Source organism: Ptychodera flava, chromosome 2 (genome assembly GCF_041260155.1).
Source record: "Ptychodera flava strain L36383 chromosome 2, AS_Pfla_20210202, whole genome shotgun sequence".
NCBI classification, from domain to species: Eukaryota; Metazoa; Hemichordata; class Enteropneusta; family Ptychoderidae; genus Ptychodera; species Ptychodera flava.
Window position 1 is genome coordinate 47717044 of NC_091929.1, and position 20918 is coordinate 47737961.

At 37.6% G+C, this 20918-nt stretch overlaps 1 protein-coding gene across 1 annotated transcript; it reads left to right on the forward strand.

The window, feature by feature from the left end:
• The first annotated feature begins 846 nt into the window (after positions 1 to 846).
• LOC139122605 (carbohydrate sulfotransferase 11-like) lies at positions 847 to 16717 on the forward strand. The gene is made up of 4 exons (XM_070688163.1): positions 847 to 1766; positions 8990 to 9082; positions 11384 to 11448; positions 14632 to 16717. The coding sequence occupies exons 2-4, from the start codon at positions 8998 to 9000 to the stop codon at positions 15526 to 15528; spliced, it is 1047 nt and encodes a 348-aa protein (XP_070544264.1). The 5' UTR covers positions 847 to 1766; positions 8990 to 8997; the 3' UTR covers positions 15529 to 16717.
• The last annotated feature ends 4201 nt before the right edge of the window (positions 16718 to 20918 follow it).

Below are 20918 nucleotides of genomic sequence, written 5' to 3' on the forward strand. Positions count from 1 at the left end.
AAATAATTTTAACGAGGAAACTAATAGCATAGTGCCAACAGATGTTTTCAATCTATTGAACCGTGGTAGAGATAATTTTATGTATTCCGTTCTCAAAAAATCACCGGAGTTTGGTTTGCCTTCGTTATCGACAGTAGAGTTATTCCAAGTCAGAAACAGTTACCTATAGCATTCTACACTGATAAAATATTTTAATTTGTATTGTACAAATTACACAAAAACCAAATCATTCACCCGATGACTGCACACTGACCTTTATCTCTTCTGTCCTGTCGAATAGTTTCCCATCATAATTGTCGTTCTCTTTTCAAACTGCAAAATATTAACTAACAACTCGTTTTTATACTGTTTTTTCTAAGAAATTCCTCTTTGCCACTAACTTCAATTCAGAGACCGTAGAGCAAGAGATGTGACGATATTACATCGTCCTCGTTTATTCCGCTGTGTTTACACTCTGTAAACTCTAGAATCTTTAAGGTGTCCATTTCACTAGCGCCGCTCTCCCTTTGATAACTTGATGACACACTCCTTCACAGTGACGTCATGACACTTCATACCAAGCATCAAATAGTGTACAGATCTTGACTTCTTAATATCCTGACATCCTTTTCATTGTTTATGACATTTACGTATCTATTCAATGCTACAACATTGTTAGTAATAAGCCTTGAATTCGCTGATAATGTATATTTATTTACAAGAATATTTGTCTACAAAGTGAAGAGACACTCTACAGTAAAATTCGCGCCCTCTATAAGCTTAGCGGTTCTTTCACTGTTCATTTCTGTCATGATTGCGTAAACGATGTGAAGTAATGACGTCACTATCTACATCACAAATCACCTCAACAAAACTCACGGTAAACACTATTAACAGATTGTCGACAGCTTTACCTGTTCGCTGTGTGGATTTTGCCAGACTTCAACCTTATTCCCACGCTAGGCTTTCAGCAGAATCATAAACGTGACACTTTGGATCTGTCCAAACCTTCGCGGTGATAGGTTTGTGTATTTGATATCTTACTGGCAGTACAGCCATAAACACGTCGACAGCACATAATACAGACAACGTACGAGAACTTTGGAATTCTGGTTTCACCAAATACTCTTGAAATGTAAATCAAGCCTATGGCTATGTAATATAAGTAATTTACGTGTTCTGAAAGTCTGTGAAAATCCAAATCACATTGCAAAAAGCTACTTGAGTTTAAGCCTATTGGGTCGCTTCATTTTATGCATTTGTTCCAATGAACACCCTTTTTAACAAATTACGTAAGGGTTTTATCTTTTACCTGTATAGTGGAACAGAACGGCATACACATTACTACTTTGAAATGCCTTCTGCAACATCGCGCCATTTTCTACTAAGTTTGGTAACAGTTTCCATGGTAATAGAGATATGAACGTCTCACAATGTTACACGTATCGTGTTCTGACTGTCCGCACTGACCGACAATGAGGACATTTGGCTTGGCACCCCCGGATCCTTCGAAGACAACAGTTGTTAGCGTTTGATCATAGCCCGCACTGTGTACCATAATTCACAGGAAAGAGACCAAACGTAAATCTAACTGCTACAGCCCCTGCTGACAAAATACCAAAACAGTTCAACGATTTGAAGATGTGTTGATAATTTAGGAGTTAGCTGTAGCTAATAGCATGGCTACTGAGTTTAGTGATCAGGTCGTATTACGTCACATGTACTGCAAGCAACAAACACGTAGAATTGTATTCAGCGAAAGTTTCTGGTCACAGCAGGCATCCAAGGTAAGCATATCTACTTTACTATATTCACGATTTTTGTTCAATTATCAACTGTTTCATTGTAATTTCGCTTTCATTGATAGGAAATTGCAAGATAATTCATTAATTTTGTTCAGGTGAATTGTTTTATGTCAGATGTCATCCACGATGATGTCTTTCTTCATTGAAATTTACTGAATACTCGTTGTGATGCGTGAGATAGGGCTTTAAGAGTTGAAAGTGAGGCGACGAGGGTAAAGTTCATCACGGAAGACTTCTACGCAGAAATAAACAACGAAAACAACAACAACAATAACATCGACATCAACAAAACAACGAACAAACAAACAAATAGCGTCAAATGTAGGAGTTATAATTGAAAGGTGTAAGCACTGTCTCTGGCAAAACATACGACAAAGCAATATCGAGTTTGGATACAATAAATAGGTGTTTGTTTTGCAAAGTATAGCAGCTAGGTAGGCACTGACCAAAACAATAGAAAAGACGTGTTGTCCCAGTGAAACATCTGGGACATGAAACTGCTCAGCACAATGCAAATGTTAAAAACCAAACACATCCACCGTTTAGTTTCTCCACTTTACGTAAATCACCATAGAGCGTGATAGAGTGTCGTGTGTCGAGGACAATAACGTTGACCGGTAGAGAATATATTCAAGCATATTGTTTGGCATTTTACAACGCTGAAGGAAGGTATTTTATTTGAATTTACCGAAGAGCTGCGGGTAGCCAATTTTGTCCCGTAGTTCTGACTGATGAATATCAGGGTAACTGCATTACATTTTGAAGTCTGGACTAGGATCGTATATGTGTATTCTATAAACTCCAGTTAAAAGAGTGAAAAAAGTTTCTGAATTCGTTCTGCTGGAATATCACCAGACCCGGCGCCGGCATTGGCACGCAGTGGCACTTAGTGTTCGTTAATTGCGTCATCCGTCACGCTTCCCTAGATTACAATGCTGTGAATAATTAAGACCAAGTGGTTTCAAAAAAGCATATTTATTCTGTTATCCAATGGATGGGGTTTGTCTCTGGACTATATTACAGAGGGGTATCTTTGAGGGGGAATTGCAATACTGACCATACGGGACATGTTCTCACTGTGGTGCATAGCGGAAACAAACAGAGCACTTGTCGGCAAGACTGCTACGATTAAGTTTGCTCAAGTGACAAATATATGCGCACTTGGGCAGGTCATCATCAGTAGATCGTCCCTGTAGTTCAATTAAATTTTAATCATTTCTAAAGCGGGAACAGACACGAGGTAAGTACGAGTATGTTGACCGATAAATAGAATAAAAACCTCTGAATTAGCAATTCAGGACGAATGAGAAAGAAAACAACACAAACAAGCGTTAAATTTGTTCATGTTTTGGCCGTTTCTGCAACACAATTTAACTTTGTGATAATTGAGTCCAAGGACGAATATTCACAGACAAACCTCACGTACACCGTATACTTCAATTAAATTGCTTAGTATATCACAATGTATTCTCACTTCATTAATTTCAAATGCCATATTGTCTGCCTTCTACAAATCATTTAATGTTTGATATTTGAAATGTATCATTTTCTGACGTTTGCATCATAACCATGACAAAAATTATGATAAATGAACGATTTTCATGTTGGAAATTGCACCATGAACCATGCTGTCACATAAAGAGGAAACGCTCAAGCAGGGAGAAAACTAGCTTAGCTCCAATTTGGGTAATTTACATAAATTTACATAATTTGCATATTACTTGCGTTTCACTAGCCAACAACATTGAATTTACCAATTATTATATCGACGCATCCGCTTAATATGCGCCCTTGTCATTGCGAAAAGTAAGATATCATAGTGATATAGTTTATGTTCGAATTCATGTGTGATAAAGTACTAGTTTATATGCCCAGTTTTGCATTGATATCATCAAGAGTATTATTCAAGCCCGAACTTGAATCTTTAATTAACAAGAGTCATGGCCATTCCATCTGTATGCAGGATATAATTACAAATAATTACAAAGTATTTTAAGATTCTGCTGCGAGTTGGACACGAAACAATCCTTCACCATACGGAATAAAATACTGAAAAAATACCAAAATGTTGTAGATAGTGACGTCTACAGTGAAAGAATTGTCGCCAACTGAGCTTTGCGCACATTCAGTCTCAGAAATCTTGCATCAATATAATCTCACGTCACATTGGTGGAAAACAGAGTATACTCAACTTTGTGTGTACTTTACTACGATACACGGCTTTCAACAAATGTCAGGCATCTTCAAGATCAACATGACCTCAGCGTCTATCAAAACGTCGATTATATGCCCACCTTTCAGCTCAACATGTGATTAAAATAGAAACATTGCCTATAGCATCGGAATGACGTCATCTCGCCAGGGAGCGAAAGTCGCATCGCGGAAATAGAAGCGAAGATGGTGGTCGGGATTACGATCATAGTCTCGGCTAATGTCAAACCACACGGCAAAAGAATAAAGCTTGGTTTCGTTTTCTAGCGACGGCCTCTTTCAGGGCCACAAATAATTTCAAAAGAACTATTCCAAATTTATGAGTCAATATTTTAGAACGGGGAAGAATGTGTATTTGAATTTTCTCTGTTTTCAATGTTAGACCAGTTTTCGTTTAAATGCTAAACTGATAGCAAAACTAAAGATTGCACAGTATCTGAGTTAGTATACACGCGTACGTGTATGCTACTATTGTTGTTGTTGTGGTTGTTGTTGTTATACAAGCATGTGTTAGATTGAATGCAAATCGTTATTGCATGCTTTGCGGCTAAAACACTGAAATATTGATTGTTTGGTAAATTGGGGGGGGGGGGGCAGCAGGCTACGGCCATAACGCTCATGAAAATGCACCTAAATTAACTTATTCGGATAAATGAAACCAAAAGCTCCGTTCGTGTTTTTATATACCCAGTTGGGAATTAACAGTACTGTGAAAATCACCAAATGTCATCACAAGTCAGAGTTGTCACTATGTTGTACCAATGTTGTCACAAAAAGCCATGCGGTTATCAATTTTTCTGAACGAAACGCGTTTTAGATATAGTAACACTGATTACAGTAGACGATTAAAGTTCCATTGCAGCTACATACATTGGATCCGCGCTGTCAGGGGAGAACCATTTGATTTGGGGGCCTGGAGGAAATGGGTATGGCAGCAATTTTTACCCGCCACTGTGGCAGCAATTTTCTTTTCTATTGTCTGTCCTGCATCATTTTTTCCACATGTGGGAGCAATGCATTTTTTTTCGTGATTACTAGTTTTTGATATGCGGTTCTTGGTTAACAACTGCACATCTAAAAATAACGAGTAGTATTTTATGTCAGCACAGGACAGATGACATTGAACTAGAGGACAGAGATTGTGTAAAACAAAGGATTGACCTAACTTTTGTTTAGTGTTTATATCACGAATACTGGCAAAAATTTAAAGACATTGGGCTTCTTTCTGTATTTTGAAATTGTTAGCTGGCAGCGCACCTCCAGAGAATGAGAGATGTGAGAGTCAGATTTCCAAAATTTTGTGACAATTTTTTTCTCTGGTCTGCTATCATCAATGTTTTTCTCAAGACCTTACTGGATCATTGTTTTTTCGTCTTCACCTGTCAAAATCCCCAATCCTCCAGCCCCCCCCCCGACATCAAATGGTTCTACCCTTAGCTGTACTCGCTGAGCGAATGCTTATGCCACGGACTTGCATTTAATAAAATGCGTTGTTCCCTTACTCTTTATTTCTGTTGAATTTGTAACAGTACGCCCTTTGAAACTCTCAATAAACAATTTTCTAGGGCAAGATTGAGGGACACTGGACCAGCCCTGAGCCATAGTGCAGTACAACTATCTTAGGCCAACAAAAATAAATTGTGCTGTTCCGATAACATGGTTTTCAAAAATAGGGTAGGTAGGTCGGCAGGAATTTTTTTCCCTAAAATATTTTTATTTTTAAATATACATTTTTCAGGGGTTCAGGGCGGTCAAACACTGGCCACAAAATTTCCAGAAAAATGTATCGTGCACATAAAAGGAAAGAAAACCGTAAAAGACATCCTCGTTCAAGCAAAAATCAAATGCCAAGTAACGAACGCGTGATTTTACGGGATTTTTTCTTTCTTTTTTTACTTCCGTGTTTACGTAGCTCTAAAAAGCTTAGGGTCGGCAGGTGAAAAATATAGGGTAGGTTGGGTTATCGGAACACACCTGGTTTGTTCGGCCTTAGGAGGAACGTCTGTATTAATTCATTATGAAAAGCGCCCTCAAACAAGCACTTATCGCTACCATAGGGATATTATCCAGAGTTCCTCTGCTGTGCCTTTTTTTTTATTTTGCACAGCTAGATATTGACAAAATTTCAATCTCAAACATAAAGCCGGATTTTTCACTGCCTACCGCCGTCATTTTACTGACTACGTTTCATTTATATGTTTTAAGGATATAAAACACGGCGCAATGGGTACTCAAGGGATTTTTGAAAACAGAAGGAAGAGAGATGGGAAACAGAGTATTTGCAACTTCGTGCAAATTTTTGACGAGTATTCTGTAAATTAAATTTTCACTATTACAATTGCAAGTTATGATGAAAATCCGCTTAAAAGCGCCACTTTATGAAAATAAGTGTATGACACTTGTCCCTTGCTTTCTAAATTTGACGAATTTAAACACAGGATTTCTGACAGACAAGTTGAGGCGAGTCTAAAAATATAAAAGAGTTTGAATGTTTTCCCTTGTTACTTTTAACTTTCAACATTCAAACTGAGGTAGTATAAGCGATGCAGATCTGTACGATACATATAATGTCGATCAATTGTAAATAATTTATATCTATAAAATTATGAAATAAAATATAAACCATATCGAGTTATTTTTGTAACGACTGTATCAGTGTTTCAGAACACAAAATGACCATTCAGAAAAATACTTGATAAGTCCGTCACCGTTGCAGACACGTATACAAATAACTGCATTATTTGATTCGTAGGATAGCATACTTGTAATAATATCCTTTACACAGCCCTTTCAAACTTTGGCAGGTCATAAGGTCACAAGTCTTGTTCACGCACACATTTTACTAGACTCTAGCCAGGACTAAAATGATCCTAGGTTTGCTTCTACAAAGAAGCCAATCAGAAGTTGGTTGAACAATAAATGGAAGACGGGTGCACTTTTCCTTTTTTCAAGTCTATGGCTTTGCTGATAAAATAGTATTACACCAGTGTTATATCCTTTTTGTACGGCAGTACGCAACTCGAAATTGAAAGACTTACACCTTTGCTCAAACTTTCTGTAAGGAAAATTTAAATCATTTATCATTTAAATCATTTATCTTTAAAATCAAGAATAAAAATCAGGGTTCACCTCATATTTACTGACACTTAAATATTCAAAATGGCTGCTATCCGTGTGCTAACTCTGTGAGGAAGAAATTATCTTTCTTCATTTTCACAAAACTAAGCCGGCGAAAACTGCATTTACTCCATACACTTCGAAACGGACCCCACACGATGTAGATCAAATAATATTGTGAAAGTTCGAATATCTCTGTCCCCGAGGAACAGAATATCTCTGTCCCCGAGCCCCAAATTTATACCTTACAAATAACAATTTAACTTCTAAATTGATAGATACACGTACTACTGCTACCCGAATTTTGGTGATTTCACTTAACAATGATATCAATCTGTAAATATCACAATAGAGTCAATACTTTCACTTCAATGACTTTATACCATTTCGTGTTACGTTTGTTCATCTCGCGTTATATCTGTTTATCTGGCGTCATTACTCCATCTTAATCTCCCATTATGACTTTTTATGCAACATAGCAAGGTGAATCGATATAGGTGAGAACCCGATCGTTAAATTTACCTTCCGATCATACAACATCAATGACAAACAACATTAAAGCCACGTTATGAGAGTCAACGCCGTTAAAGATGGGCTCTAGTAACTTTAAAATTTGATGACACTGTATTTTCATTTTTCTTCAAAAAGCAAGGCATTCCATGATCCTTTCCCGCAAAGTTTGTCAAAATTGAAACTATAATTCTTGAAAACACAATGCGTTGTGTGATGATTTCTCGTCCAGACTTGAATTCATCTGTCATCGTGACACATACTAGCTGTGTTGACAATACGCCAGACGTTTCGACATGATTTTGAGAATCGAAAAAGTGCATTTTACATTCAGAACTTAAATCCTGTACAACACGTTAAAGTTACAGCTACAGAGCCATGAAGGTATTTGTAGCTTTCCATTCTACCTTTACTGAGTTTTGGCGCCAAAGTAAAAACTAAGCAGCCGACAATTTTTCTGAGTTGTCGTCACCAACTGACATTCAGTGGCAATCTCTTGTGTTTATATCAGTTTTTTTAATTTTTGTTCTAAATGTTTTGTCGGTATAAATTTAATCAGTCAACTCCTTATTTAATTGATATGAAATGTTTCGGCCTGCCAAGCTTTAAGTTCATGCGAACGCCGCAAAAGACCGAAGGTATTTAAAAAAATTCGATAAATTATCTTCACCTATTTCCGGTTCCTAAAACGTTTTATAGCAGACTAACTGCATATATTTGACGGTTCATAAATAACGCCATCATTCCACCACAATTTTATTTCACTTATTTTAAAAATTTCATCGCATGAACTTCAGAAAGGGGTTGTCTTGCTAAACTGTGATCTCGAAGGATTTCCTAGGTTGTATTCAGTAACGAAGATTTCCAAATGTATACATTTAAGGAAGAAAAGTCTTCAGGGTTGAATGTTCAGCGGGCTCTAGATGATCGCATCAAATGTATTGTTTGTCAGTGCCACGTAAGTTAGATAACATTCCGTACGTAGGAACAGCAACAGAAGGTACTGGTACAATTATTTCATGAAATGAATTTGTCCTGTCAAAATAACCCAATATTGTTGTAGCTATTTGTTAGAGATATAATATTATTTTGCCGTGGGCGCAACAGTTCAGGAAAGTGTTTTAAATTGTTATAGAGCAAGACAAAAAATACATCGGATCGGTAGACTTTGTGCAGTTTAGTCTACGTCACCAGACAATAAGCTACAAAAAATATAACCAGGCGAAGTGTGGTGAAATCTAATGCGGTAAGGAAAAATGGTCATTTGCGATGTGTAAGTAACTTAATACTGATTGGTTAAGGGGAATTTCACGGCTTAATTTTCATTTCAGAGGGTGGTCTAAAATATATTCTTTTGTCTCCGGTAGATTTGACCATGATGTTCAAACCAAAAACTGCGTTCCTGTTCACGATAGTTATGTGCTGTGTAAGCTATCTACATTACTATCACAATACAATATGTAAGTATGATTTGTGTTTTGTTTTATTATATTATATTTTATTGATACAATTTTCAAATACACAAAACGACGTCATACTTTTGGCTCGATGCAAATCAAACATTCATTGGGAACAGCTTCACATCTTTTTAATGATGTGTTTATTCAGTTCTCTACTGACAATATTGTTTCATTCAAACTGTAAATGGAGAACTGACGCAACCAGATGTTTAACAGATTAAGAAAGAAATGTTCGTATGTGTTACAATTCAACTTAAAAGTTGTTTAGGCTAGGGCTCGGTTAGCAATAGCTTTCCTTCGCCCGTTTTGCTAAATCGATAGCTGAAGAGTGCGTTTTTGCTTATGTTTGTAACCTTACTAGTTTTATAGATTTACACTAAACTCCAAAAATGTGTAACAAGCTGTGAATCCCCGTATACGGTTTGAATATGCCACTTATCCAGCCAATAGATATTGTAAAGTTGATTATATCGCCAGGAGTTGCATAGTTAATAAGTTATATAATTCTATAGCTGATCAGTTCGATATCAAGAAACGTCTACTTTGTGCAAGCTTTGAAGTTATGGTGGACGCTTTAGCGTGAAACAAATGATTATAAAGTGCAGTGTGATAATTCCGCTGTCTGCTACAGAATAGACCACGAGATATTGAATATCACTGTCTGGTACAGAATAGACCATGAAATATTGAATGTCACTGTCTGGTACAGAATAGACCATGACTTATTGAATGTCACTGCCAGCTACAAATGGAACCACGACATATTGAATACCACTGTCTGGTACAGAATAGACCACGAAATATTGAATACCACTATCTGGTACAGAATAGACCACGAAATATTGAATGTCACTGTCTGGTACAGAATAGACCATGACTTATTGAATGTCAGTGCCAGCTACAAATGGAACCACGACATATTGAATACCACTGTCTGGTACAGAATAGACCACGAGATATTGAATGCCACTGTCTGCTACAGAATAGACCGTGACATATTGAATGCTGGTGTCTGTTACAGAATAGACCATGATGTATTGAATGTCACTGTATGGTACAGAATAGACCATGACGTACTGAATGCCTCTGTCTGGTACAGAATAGACCATGACGTATTGAATGTCAAGTGTTTGTTCAAGGTTTGAAAGTTTCTATATGAGAAAGATTAGAGTCGCAATTGTTATCAAATCCGTTAGCCCGATGAAGATCTCACATATTTACAATGAGCACAAATCGACCTATAGCAACATTTTCAGTTCGTTCTGAAATTCCGCTATGCCAAAGACAAACGACATCGATGGAAAAAGCATTCTGTTCTTTCCACGTTCAATGCTCTCTCATAACTTTCACTCTGGGTTTTAGCTAATTGTGCGCCACTCCGACCATATCGAAAACATTTGTCCTGAATTCGCTTGGCGTGACTTTCCACTGACTCGCTGTCGTTGCTGAATGTCCCTTAGTTCTTGATCGATGTACCATACTGGACCTATTTCAGTAAACCGTTTAAGAAAAGCCAGCCTAGTACGATTTCAACTTTGTGATACAGTTTGCGGTTGAGTTACAAATCATCGTTTGGCATCGTCAGTCATCAACAAACAGAACTGTGAACTCTTCTCAGTTTCAAATACGCTTCAGGTTTTCTCATCCATTTTCAAGGATAGTCATTCTCGAATCATGTGTGTCTGGTTGGCATGATATTATCACTCATATTACTATCATATTACTATCATATACTAGAGTGTACATTGCAGCAGATCCTTTTCTATCCTGGTCTTGCATTGACTCTGTGCATTGCCTCAATGAGACGAAAAGCGTCGGAGTTATTTTCCTCAATGCCGACGAACAACGATTCTTCCAATTCAGTCGGAGGTCCTTCGGTCAATCGTGCCATTTCTTCTCGATGTTGAATTCTATCAAATCTTTCGCGCTGCTTCAATTGATAAACAGAGACAGTGCCATTGTTAGTGAAATTTCCGCTATCTAATTGAAAGTGTTTTATGCCCGGTACGCACCGAATCATCGAGCTTTTTCTGTCAAAGAAAACTGGGATTACTTTTTTATTCATGTATAATTTGTGTATGTAAATGTTGTTGTCGTCATTTTGTTACTTCCTATCTTGAAATGAAGATTCATAAATCTACCAATCATGTCAGTATCAAGATTCATAAATCTACCAATCATATTGGTATGGAAATCAAAAATGCCTATGTTTAATCCAACCCTTAACACTGTGGATGGTGTCTTCTTTTTCTACAATGTTGGATTTTTCTGTCACATTTCCTCTTTTATTCATTTTGATAGTGTCATACGATGGTGAAATCATTAAACTTCAAGACCTGCCGTCACGAGAAAAGCTGATTAAACAGGTTTGAACCTTATTCATAAATTTAACATTTCTTGTAATTTTACTGCATAGGTAATTACACGTGAATATGGACATGTGGGAAAATTGTACTTCAACGTAAAATTGAGAAATTTATTATCTGGTGGGCAATTGTGACGATTTTTAATTCCTCTATGCTTTCTTTGAAGACAAAAATTACCATGTACCGTCGCGTTTGGAAATCTGACATTCGGTTTTTACTTCTAAAGCCCGAAATGTGATTGCACAGGTTTGTTTGCCTTTAAAGTCTCCACCGGTACTTTGTATCCCCGTAAACATCTTTGCGATGATATCATCATAACCATACCTTGTAAGGGCTTATTGACCCGCCTTTCTGTGGATGATTGAGAAAGCTAGTATTGGTTCAAAACTCAGTTTTACCCATGCTCTTCAGAACAATTGTGAAACGCGACGCGACGCTGTTGCTTGGCAACGGTATTCTTGGTCGCTCTATGATACAAATTCACCGTATGAAAGGGACAAAGAAGTTGTGTTTGGTGTTCTTTATGTCATGGAATAACTTCTCAATGTCAACCATAAACTCCGTGGTTGCCATGCACAATTTGAGTGTCAAGTCAATATGTTTCTGTTACGTACTGTAACTAGTCTGGTGGTCCCTAGAAACATTTCGTCTTCCAAAATTGTTTAAAAAGGACAAATAAACTCGAAATGTGAGCAGAATTGGATGTCAACAAAATTTAATTTTAGATGGTTACGCACTGTTTGGCAAACATATGTTTTTGTTAATCGGGATCAGTGAGTTAGTCTATACTCACAATATGGCCTTTTTCAGAATACATTAAGCTATGTAAACTTTGGGATACACTTGTCCTGTTTGTTTGTTGACTGGCTCTAGAAATACTAGAGAATATTTGTCCCGTGGTAATCAGTAGTACGATTCAAGATTACTATATTTATTTATTCACCTTTAAACCCCCCCCCCCCCCCGTGCTTGTTTCTAGATGTGGTGCACGTGTTTGCTACGTTAAGGCGGGTGTCGTTTTAAGGGGTGCTATACTATCTATCTAGCTCTAGAGATGAGTATACATGGCCTAATTAAAATTTCTTGGCTTTTGCAAATATTTTTAGTTTTGGTTGTATTAGAAATCCAGGAAACTCATTAATATGTTTTCACTGAAGGGGCAAAAGTTGTGTCTTTTGAAGCTATTTATTTTTGTTTTGTGTGAAAAGAACTTGGAATCGTGTTAAAATTTGGTGTTTGTTATTGTTATCACCTATATGTAATATGTATGTATCAATCGTAAAACACTTACTTGCTTTATTGTTTCTGAGATGGTTCAGACATCTTTAAGGAACTTGAAGGCGTGCTTGTCAGACGCTGACATGAACTTCAAAATTTCGGCTTGAGTTCAGATATCAACATCAGGATGAGAATTACATCTCAAGAAACTTGGAATCTGAAATGTAACAATGACATAATAATCATGTAGGCAGTGATCAGAATCGGTCATAAAGTTAAAATACTGTCGCTAGTGTGAATATAGTGTATTGTAAAGTTAGAATGCGCCTCGAGGACAGATATTCGGACTCTCAAAATTATAATTTGTTTCTGATCTACCACTTGTGGGGCTTATCATAAAGCTTTTGTTATGAAAAAGAATTTTACCGTCTTAGTTTTTCGAAAGTCGAAAATAGTATTTTTCTCCATAGAATTAACAAAGGGATGGCAGCCATTTTGCATTTCAAATATCGGTAAATCTTGGGTGATTTGTTTCTGTAGTACCAAAATTTGCACGGTGACCCCCGATTTTTATTCTCAATATCGATTTTGAAAATGGTTGAAAGATTCCTGTGGAAAGTTTAAACAAAAGTTTAAGTCTTTCATTTTCGAGATGCGTACTACCCGAAGGACAAAACACAAAGCTCGTCAAGACTTACCATGTTCAGAATGTTTTATTATATCAGTGCAGGTAAGATGAAAGCCGTTCAATGAGTCCAGCGATTACAGTGCCTTGAGATGCTGAACCATTTATAGAGGAAGCTGAAGAACGAACTGCTAGATTTTTCAGCTAAGGAAGAAAGAAAAAATAATTTGTTCATCGGAATTGCCGCTTCTACTTTGCCCGATTTGGAAATTCTTTTTTTGTGGTTTTTTTTTTTTTTTTTTTTTTGATTTTTGTGTTTTTTATTTCGACAAATTCATACTTCTGCATTGCAAATGCTGCAGTACCGCCGCTGGTGGCGCCCTACACTTCTCGGGTTTTCGCGGCATGTGGGATTCTGAATGAGACTTCCGACGTGTCTGCACTGAGCTCTGTCAACACGTCGTCGCGACGTCTGAAATACAGTGTTGACTTCAATAACCAGTACAGGTGCCGCCAACGAAGCTGTTCGTGCAAAAGGTGTTCGTGCGAAGTTTTCAGCGGGCGGGCAAATTTCAAAAGTAATCAGCGGGCGGGGAGAAAATATCGATATTTACTGTGGGCGGGGAAGAAATTTCATTACTTTCAGCGGGCGGGGAGAAAATTTTTGATAGTGGGCACCGGAAAAATACGTAGATGGAGGGGAAATCGACGTGCTTAATAGAACTTGAGAAATTAAGCGCCTAACTTAGAGGGGGGAAATGTTCCAAGGTATACTGCAACTGCTCGCATGGTTTTGTGTTGATCTGGGTTGCCTAGTGGGCATCTAGTTGGCAAAGTGGAATTTCAGTAGTGGGGAGAGGGCAGCGGGGAGCTTGAATTGTTGTGGGGAGTGGGAGCGGGCAGACCCTAGATACCGGAGGGCAGTGGGCATCAAAATTCAGTGGAGGGTATATTTTCAATGTATACCAGTGGGAGGGCAGTTACGAACAGCTCTCACTTTCCCCTCCAAATTTTGGTCAGGGTCAAAAATAAGAAAAATTGGTATATCAGCCTTCAAAACATGTTTTGTGATGATTTTGAGAAATTTATGAAATTTACCAGTTGGCGGCACCTGCCAGTATCAGTGTATCTTGTCTGAGATATTTCTGGTAAGCATAAAATGGGGAAAAGATTATTTTGACTTGTCTGCATCCCGGCAAAAAAGTCCGCGGGGTTAACTTTGACCTGAAAAAAATTAAACAACTTTCGCTCGCCGCTCCTGAAGCTTGGTCCAAAAAGTCCAATGACCAAGATTTTTTTTTCTCTAGCCTAAGTATGTAATTCTGATTTCAATTTTCCAGAAACCAGAGAGCAACGCATCACCTGTGAATGATGCCAACAGACGAGAGGACACTCTGACGACAGCTCAACAACTCCATCAAAGGCAAAGTTTGCTAAACTCTGGCTGTGAAAAAGCACGCAAACGTGGGATTCATTTCGATTCAAAGGGCTTTCGTGGTTTTGTCATCGACGACAACTATCGATTCTTGTACTGTCCTGTTGCCAAGGCAGCAGAAGCAAACTGGAAGCGTACTATTCTTGTCTTAAAAAGCCAAGCCAACACCACCGACGAACTTCAATATTTTGAAGTGTTGGGAAAAGATGGAAAACTCTACCAAGTCACCAATAACAGTGAATCCTATCCTCATTACACTAAGTTTTTCTTCACAAGACATCCATTTAAACGACTCCTGTCTGCTTATAGAAATAAATTTGAATTTCCGGACAAATGGGGCTATAAATATGCACAGGACTTTGGGACACAAATTATAAAACAGTATCGGAAGAATGCATCCCAGCATTCATTGGAAACAGGAACTGACGTCACGTTCAAGGAATTCATACAATACGTCTTGGATAGAGAAGATTTTCCTGAAGATTTCAACATGCACTGGCGACCTATTTACATAAGCTGCGACGTCTGTAATCATAACTATAATTTTGTTGGTAAGCTTGAAACTATTGAAGAGGACGCCCTCTATATCCTTAAACATCTGAATGCAAGCCATGTGGTTAAAGTTCCCCAACAAGACACGTCATCAAAACATGTCACGAACAGTTCAAGAAATGACATTTACTATAAATATTTTGGTGCGCTTTCTGAAACAAATTTGAAGAGACTGTACAAACTCTATGAGTTAGACTTTTTGTTGTTCGGTTATGACTTCCCCAGTGATCTGATTCATAGACAGGAATAAACGAACAGAAAGACTTTGTGACGTTAAGCTACTGCGTCCGACACTGTGCAATACTTAAGTACCGTGGCAAATGTGTACACACACAGACATATATATATATATATATATATATATATATATATATATATATATATATATATATATATATATATATATATATATATATATATATATATATATATATTACATATATACTACTGTGCAATAGCATCGACGATGTCTACTTCACTGACATATCACTTCATCGGTTCTAGAAAGATAGAAACTTAAGGAAATATGCAGATGATGTAACTGGTATAATTTGGAATGCACATATTATATTTCGAATGAATGTATGTATCTTGCTTGTTTTATCTATGACGTCAGCACTGCCAGACTAATCCTTGAACATTTCAAGAAGTTATTTTGGAGACAAGAAGTAGGCTGGTGATACTTTCTCTCATCATGTATATTTCAAAGTATGATTGTTCTCTATTGACATTGAACCTGACAGTTTTCAAGATAAGGAATAGAATTACCTAGTCTACATGATGTCTATTTACAGAGTTAGAATACATGTACGGTGTTTGAGTCAGGTATGATTTTTAACATTATTTCCTTTGCTTTATGGACTTGACTTTCAGTTAAACTTTAAGGCATTGTTTAAGGTTGGCAGTTTTGAATGAAAGACAAATGCACATTTTGTTTCCATTACCTGATGATTCAATTACGGTTCTGAGATTATATCGATAAATTTAACAATCCTAGGTAGTCGTTCATAGATGGTACTGCAATGAATGAAGGAAGGAAGGGAGGGAATGAGTAAATGAACGAACGGATGAGTGAATGAATGAATGAACGAATGAATGAATGAATGAATGAATGAATGAATGAATGAATGAATGAATGAATGAATGAATGAATGAGTAAGCAAGCGAGTAATTGAATGAATGAATAATTATAGACTGAAATTGATCTCATTACAAAAAATACATTGTCTAATATTTTCAAGGAATCTGTTACATTCGACGTCGTGTATAGTACCAATGTTATCAGCATGTCAAAGTGAAAGCGCCGTATCTGTATCAAAATTGTAAGTTACCTCAGTTGGATGAGAAATTCTGTTATAATTTGAGTGAAAGACATTTATTGTCTCTGCCCTGCAATACCTTATAGATGAAATAAACTATTTATTTTAAATTTGAATATACATTGAGTGGTGTCTGAAGAATCTCTCAAATCCAAAGAGGAGTATCAGCTGTCCAGGAGATATTGTCCCACACATACTATATACACCGGTAAGTTAGTTTATGGCGTAAGGATTAACACTTTCCTTACTTATGACTGTGTGGCAAAATATATTCAGATTTAAGTTTGTCAGTAAACAAGATGAAAGTTTCATCATCAGCAAGCACGAAACAGCGTAGTTTTGGCCATATCGTGAAAAAACCCCAGTCTTACTCCATATTTGATGTCATAGTTTACACGCGTATTCCCGCGGATGACTCCTGCTCCACTCGGGTCCTAGTTAGGGAGCCTTCAGTAATTACAAGGGGGGTGGGCCGGGGGAATTGGGGGGAGGGTCACTTTTTAGAAAACAGTTCAAGGGGGAGGGTCACTTTTTATAAACCTATCTTGGGGGAGGGTCACTTTTGACAGAAGCTGATATTATGGCCAAAACTTTGATTGTCCGTGTGATATTTCCTGAATAGGAAATCACCAACAAAATACGCACACACTTATAGACCGCCATGCATAGTGAATTGACATTTTGGTGAAATTCCAAAATCAAATTTCTTACACAACCATAGACTTGTAACCACTCTAGTCTAATCAAGAACAATAATCTTAATAATCAAGCATACATAAATGCACAGATTTATCTAATTTTGTACTGAAAAAAAATTATTCATAGTTTCATCATAGACCCCAATGCATAGTGAATCGACATTTTAGTGAAATTCCAAAATCAAATTTCTTGCACAACCATGGACTTGTAACCACTCTAGTCTTATCAAGAACAATAATGTGAATAATCAAGCATACATAAGTGCACAGATTTATCTAATTTTGTACTGTAAAAAAATTATTCATAGTTTCATCATAGACCCCAATGCATAGTGTATGGACATTTTGGTGAAATTCCAAAATCATATTTCTTGCACAACCATAGACTTGTAACCACTGTAGTCTAATCAAGAACAATAATCTAAATAATCAAGCATGCATAAATGCACAGATTTACCTATTTTTGTATTGGAAAAAACTATTCATAATTTCATCATAAACACCATGGATAGTGAACCAACTTTTTTGATGAAATTCAGATACATTATCAAACATATATAAAATACAGATATAGCATGTTTTGTGGGGGTAAATTGTCAATAATTTGCCTGATAGACTCCATGTATTATGATTTGATATTTTTGGATGAAGCACTAAATCAGCTACATCTTGCCTTTTTATAGTTGCACAAAATATGGTGACCCTCCCTAAACTGTATGAAATACCATATCTCTTCAAAAATTCTTGCGTGATAAATTGTGACTGTCCCTCCAAAAACACCAGCCCTCCCCTCTGTAATTTGTCCCTAACATAACAATTGAACCAACTGTTATGTAAATTAGCTGATACTGTTTTAGTTATTCCCGGGGAGAATACCGCAGTGGTTTGGGGGGGGAGGGTCAAGTTTTAGAATGTCGGACAAGGGGGAGGGTCAAGTTTTAGAATGTCGGACAAGGGGGAGGGTCACATTTTAGACAGGAGGATAGGGGGAGGGTCACATTTTACGGTACAGGTGTTCGCGAAATTCCCCCGGCCCACCCCCCCTGTAATTACTGAAAGCTCCCTTACATGGTATGGTGCGAAGTGTCGGAAAATGCAGTATGCCTTCTTTATTCATTAAAGGGGTGATGGCAAATAAAAAACCCAACAGTATTGAATATTGCGCGAGTTGAGGGCGTCAAATTATCAAAACCGAAGATTTCGCTGAATCTGTCGGAGTATTTATGACCCAACTTGAGAATATTATAAATACTGTACTTTTTTATCTTTTGTACATTTCTTTCATGAAACAAACTGTACAGTCAATGGAGAGTCTAGAGTATTATCTTTGATGTATAAGCCATACAATATTAAAATTATATCTCTATGTATGTACTTTAAACGACATGCTTGCATATTGAACTTCTTCACAACCATGGTTTTGGATCAATTATCAATCAATATTCCAATGGCATTGATTATTGTTATATAGGCCTATATTATTCTTCTCAATTTCATCGAGGTTTTCAAAATCTATCAAAATGTAACAGTGATAGAAAATAACAAGACATAAAATAATCAACTGCCTACATTACAAGATGAAACTACATCATGCAAATAAGTGCAACAAATTTTTCAACCATTGTTTTTCAAATTTGTTCATTAACTCTGGAAAAGTTGTAGAGCAGTGTTAGATAGTAACTGTAAATTGAGTTAGTCGCATACTGTGTTTATATAGCAGGTATTCCCGGAGTGCAAAATGTACCGATTTCCTGTTATCAACCCCTACATTGCCATAGTTTGGCCCAAATCCATTGTTATCAACCCCTACATTGCCATGGTTTGGCCCAAATCCATTGTTATCAACCCCTACATTGCCATAGTTTGGCCCAAATCCATTGTTATCAACCCCTACATTGCCATAGTTTGGCCCAAATCCATTGTTATCAACCCCTACATTGCCATAGTTTGGCCCAAATCCATTGTTATCAACCCCTACATTGCCATAGTTTGGGCCCAAATCCATTGTTATCAACCCCTACATTGCCATAGTTTGGCCCAAATCCATTGTTATCAACCCCTTCATTGCCATAGTTTGGCCCAAATCCATTGTTATCAACCCTACATTGCCATAGTTTGGCCCAAATCCATTGTTATCAACCCCTACATTGCCATGGTTTGGCCCAAATCCATTGTTATCAACCCCTACATTGCCATAGTTTGGCCAAATCCATTGTTATCAACCCCTACATTGCCATAGTTTGGCCCAAATCCATTGTTATCAACCCCTACATTGCCATAGTTTGGCCCAAATCCATTGTTATCAACCCCTACATTGCCATAGTTTGGCCCAAATCCATTGTTATCAATGGTGAGTATGGACCTATTTACCGGTACATGGAATAGGGGTGAACAAGTGTAGGCAAGGAAAAAGGATAATATTTCTTGTTTGACTACGTTGTTATCAATCAAAATTAGATTTGATTATTTTGCAGATCAAACCTTATCCTGGAAAGTCCATGGCAATAATTCCCCATCTGTGTTTTTCTGGATATTTTTTCAATTTAATAACATGTTTCAAGATTTATTAACTCTATCAATAAATCAAATCGGGTGATGCACGTTGACTTGATCCGCCGGTGTAATTCAAGTAGAATGTTTCTCGAGGTCCGTTCCGAGCTTTCAGGAGTTGGGTCTCTACGCTCTCCCACTTTTCATTGATGTGTTTGTGCTTTGTAATTTGGATTGCATGTGGCATGTTGAATCACTGAGGTATTTAGAGCTCTGCATGGCAGGGCTGTGTGTTACCACAGGGGGCTGTCTACATGTCCGTCCCAGGGTGGGTAGGTGTTTCGTTGTATCGCTAATAAAGATATATTCTACCAACCTTTGGTGTTTCGGTCTTAACTTAGCACTGCCCTTGACAATCTTGCGTATACGTTTTATCAACATGCTGCGTCTATTATCTGATGAGTTTGAGTGCCTAATTAGCCAAAGTAATCAAGGGTAAATTACTAATCTGTGGACGCTCTCACCAGATTATCACCGGATTAAATTTGACAAAGTCAATAACGAACGCACCAGCAAGGTATAACACAAGAGTATTATTAGTTTCAGCCCTTTCTTGTGTTATACCTTGCTGGTGCGTTCGTTATTGACTTTGTCAAATTTAATCCGGTGATAATCTGGTGAGAGCGTCCACAGATTAGTAATTTACCCTTGATTACTTTGGCTAATTAGGCACTCAAACTCATCAGATAATAGACGCAGCATGTTGATAAAACGTATACGCAAGATTGTCAAGGGCAGTGCTGAGTTAAGACCGAAACACCAAAGGTTGGTAGAATATATCTTTATTAGCGATACAACGAAACACCTACCCACCCCTGGGGACGGACATGTAGACAGCCCCCTGTGGTGTTACCGGCGTTATACGGCCTCCCACCACAGCCCTGCAGACTGATATAGAAAGAACCGCTGGTCCACCTGCAGAAACACGGCGGGCAGTTTATCCGCCGAAAACAGCCGATTTTGAATCCAAAACTTGCATTGATCTTCGTTTTCGAGCACACCCACCTCGCCTGGGTACACGATGTGCCCAGCCGCGCTTGTAAACTCACGCAAAGACTAATTTTCACTCTCTA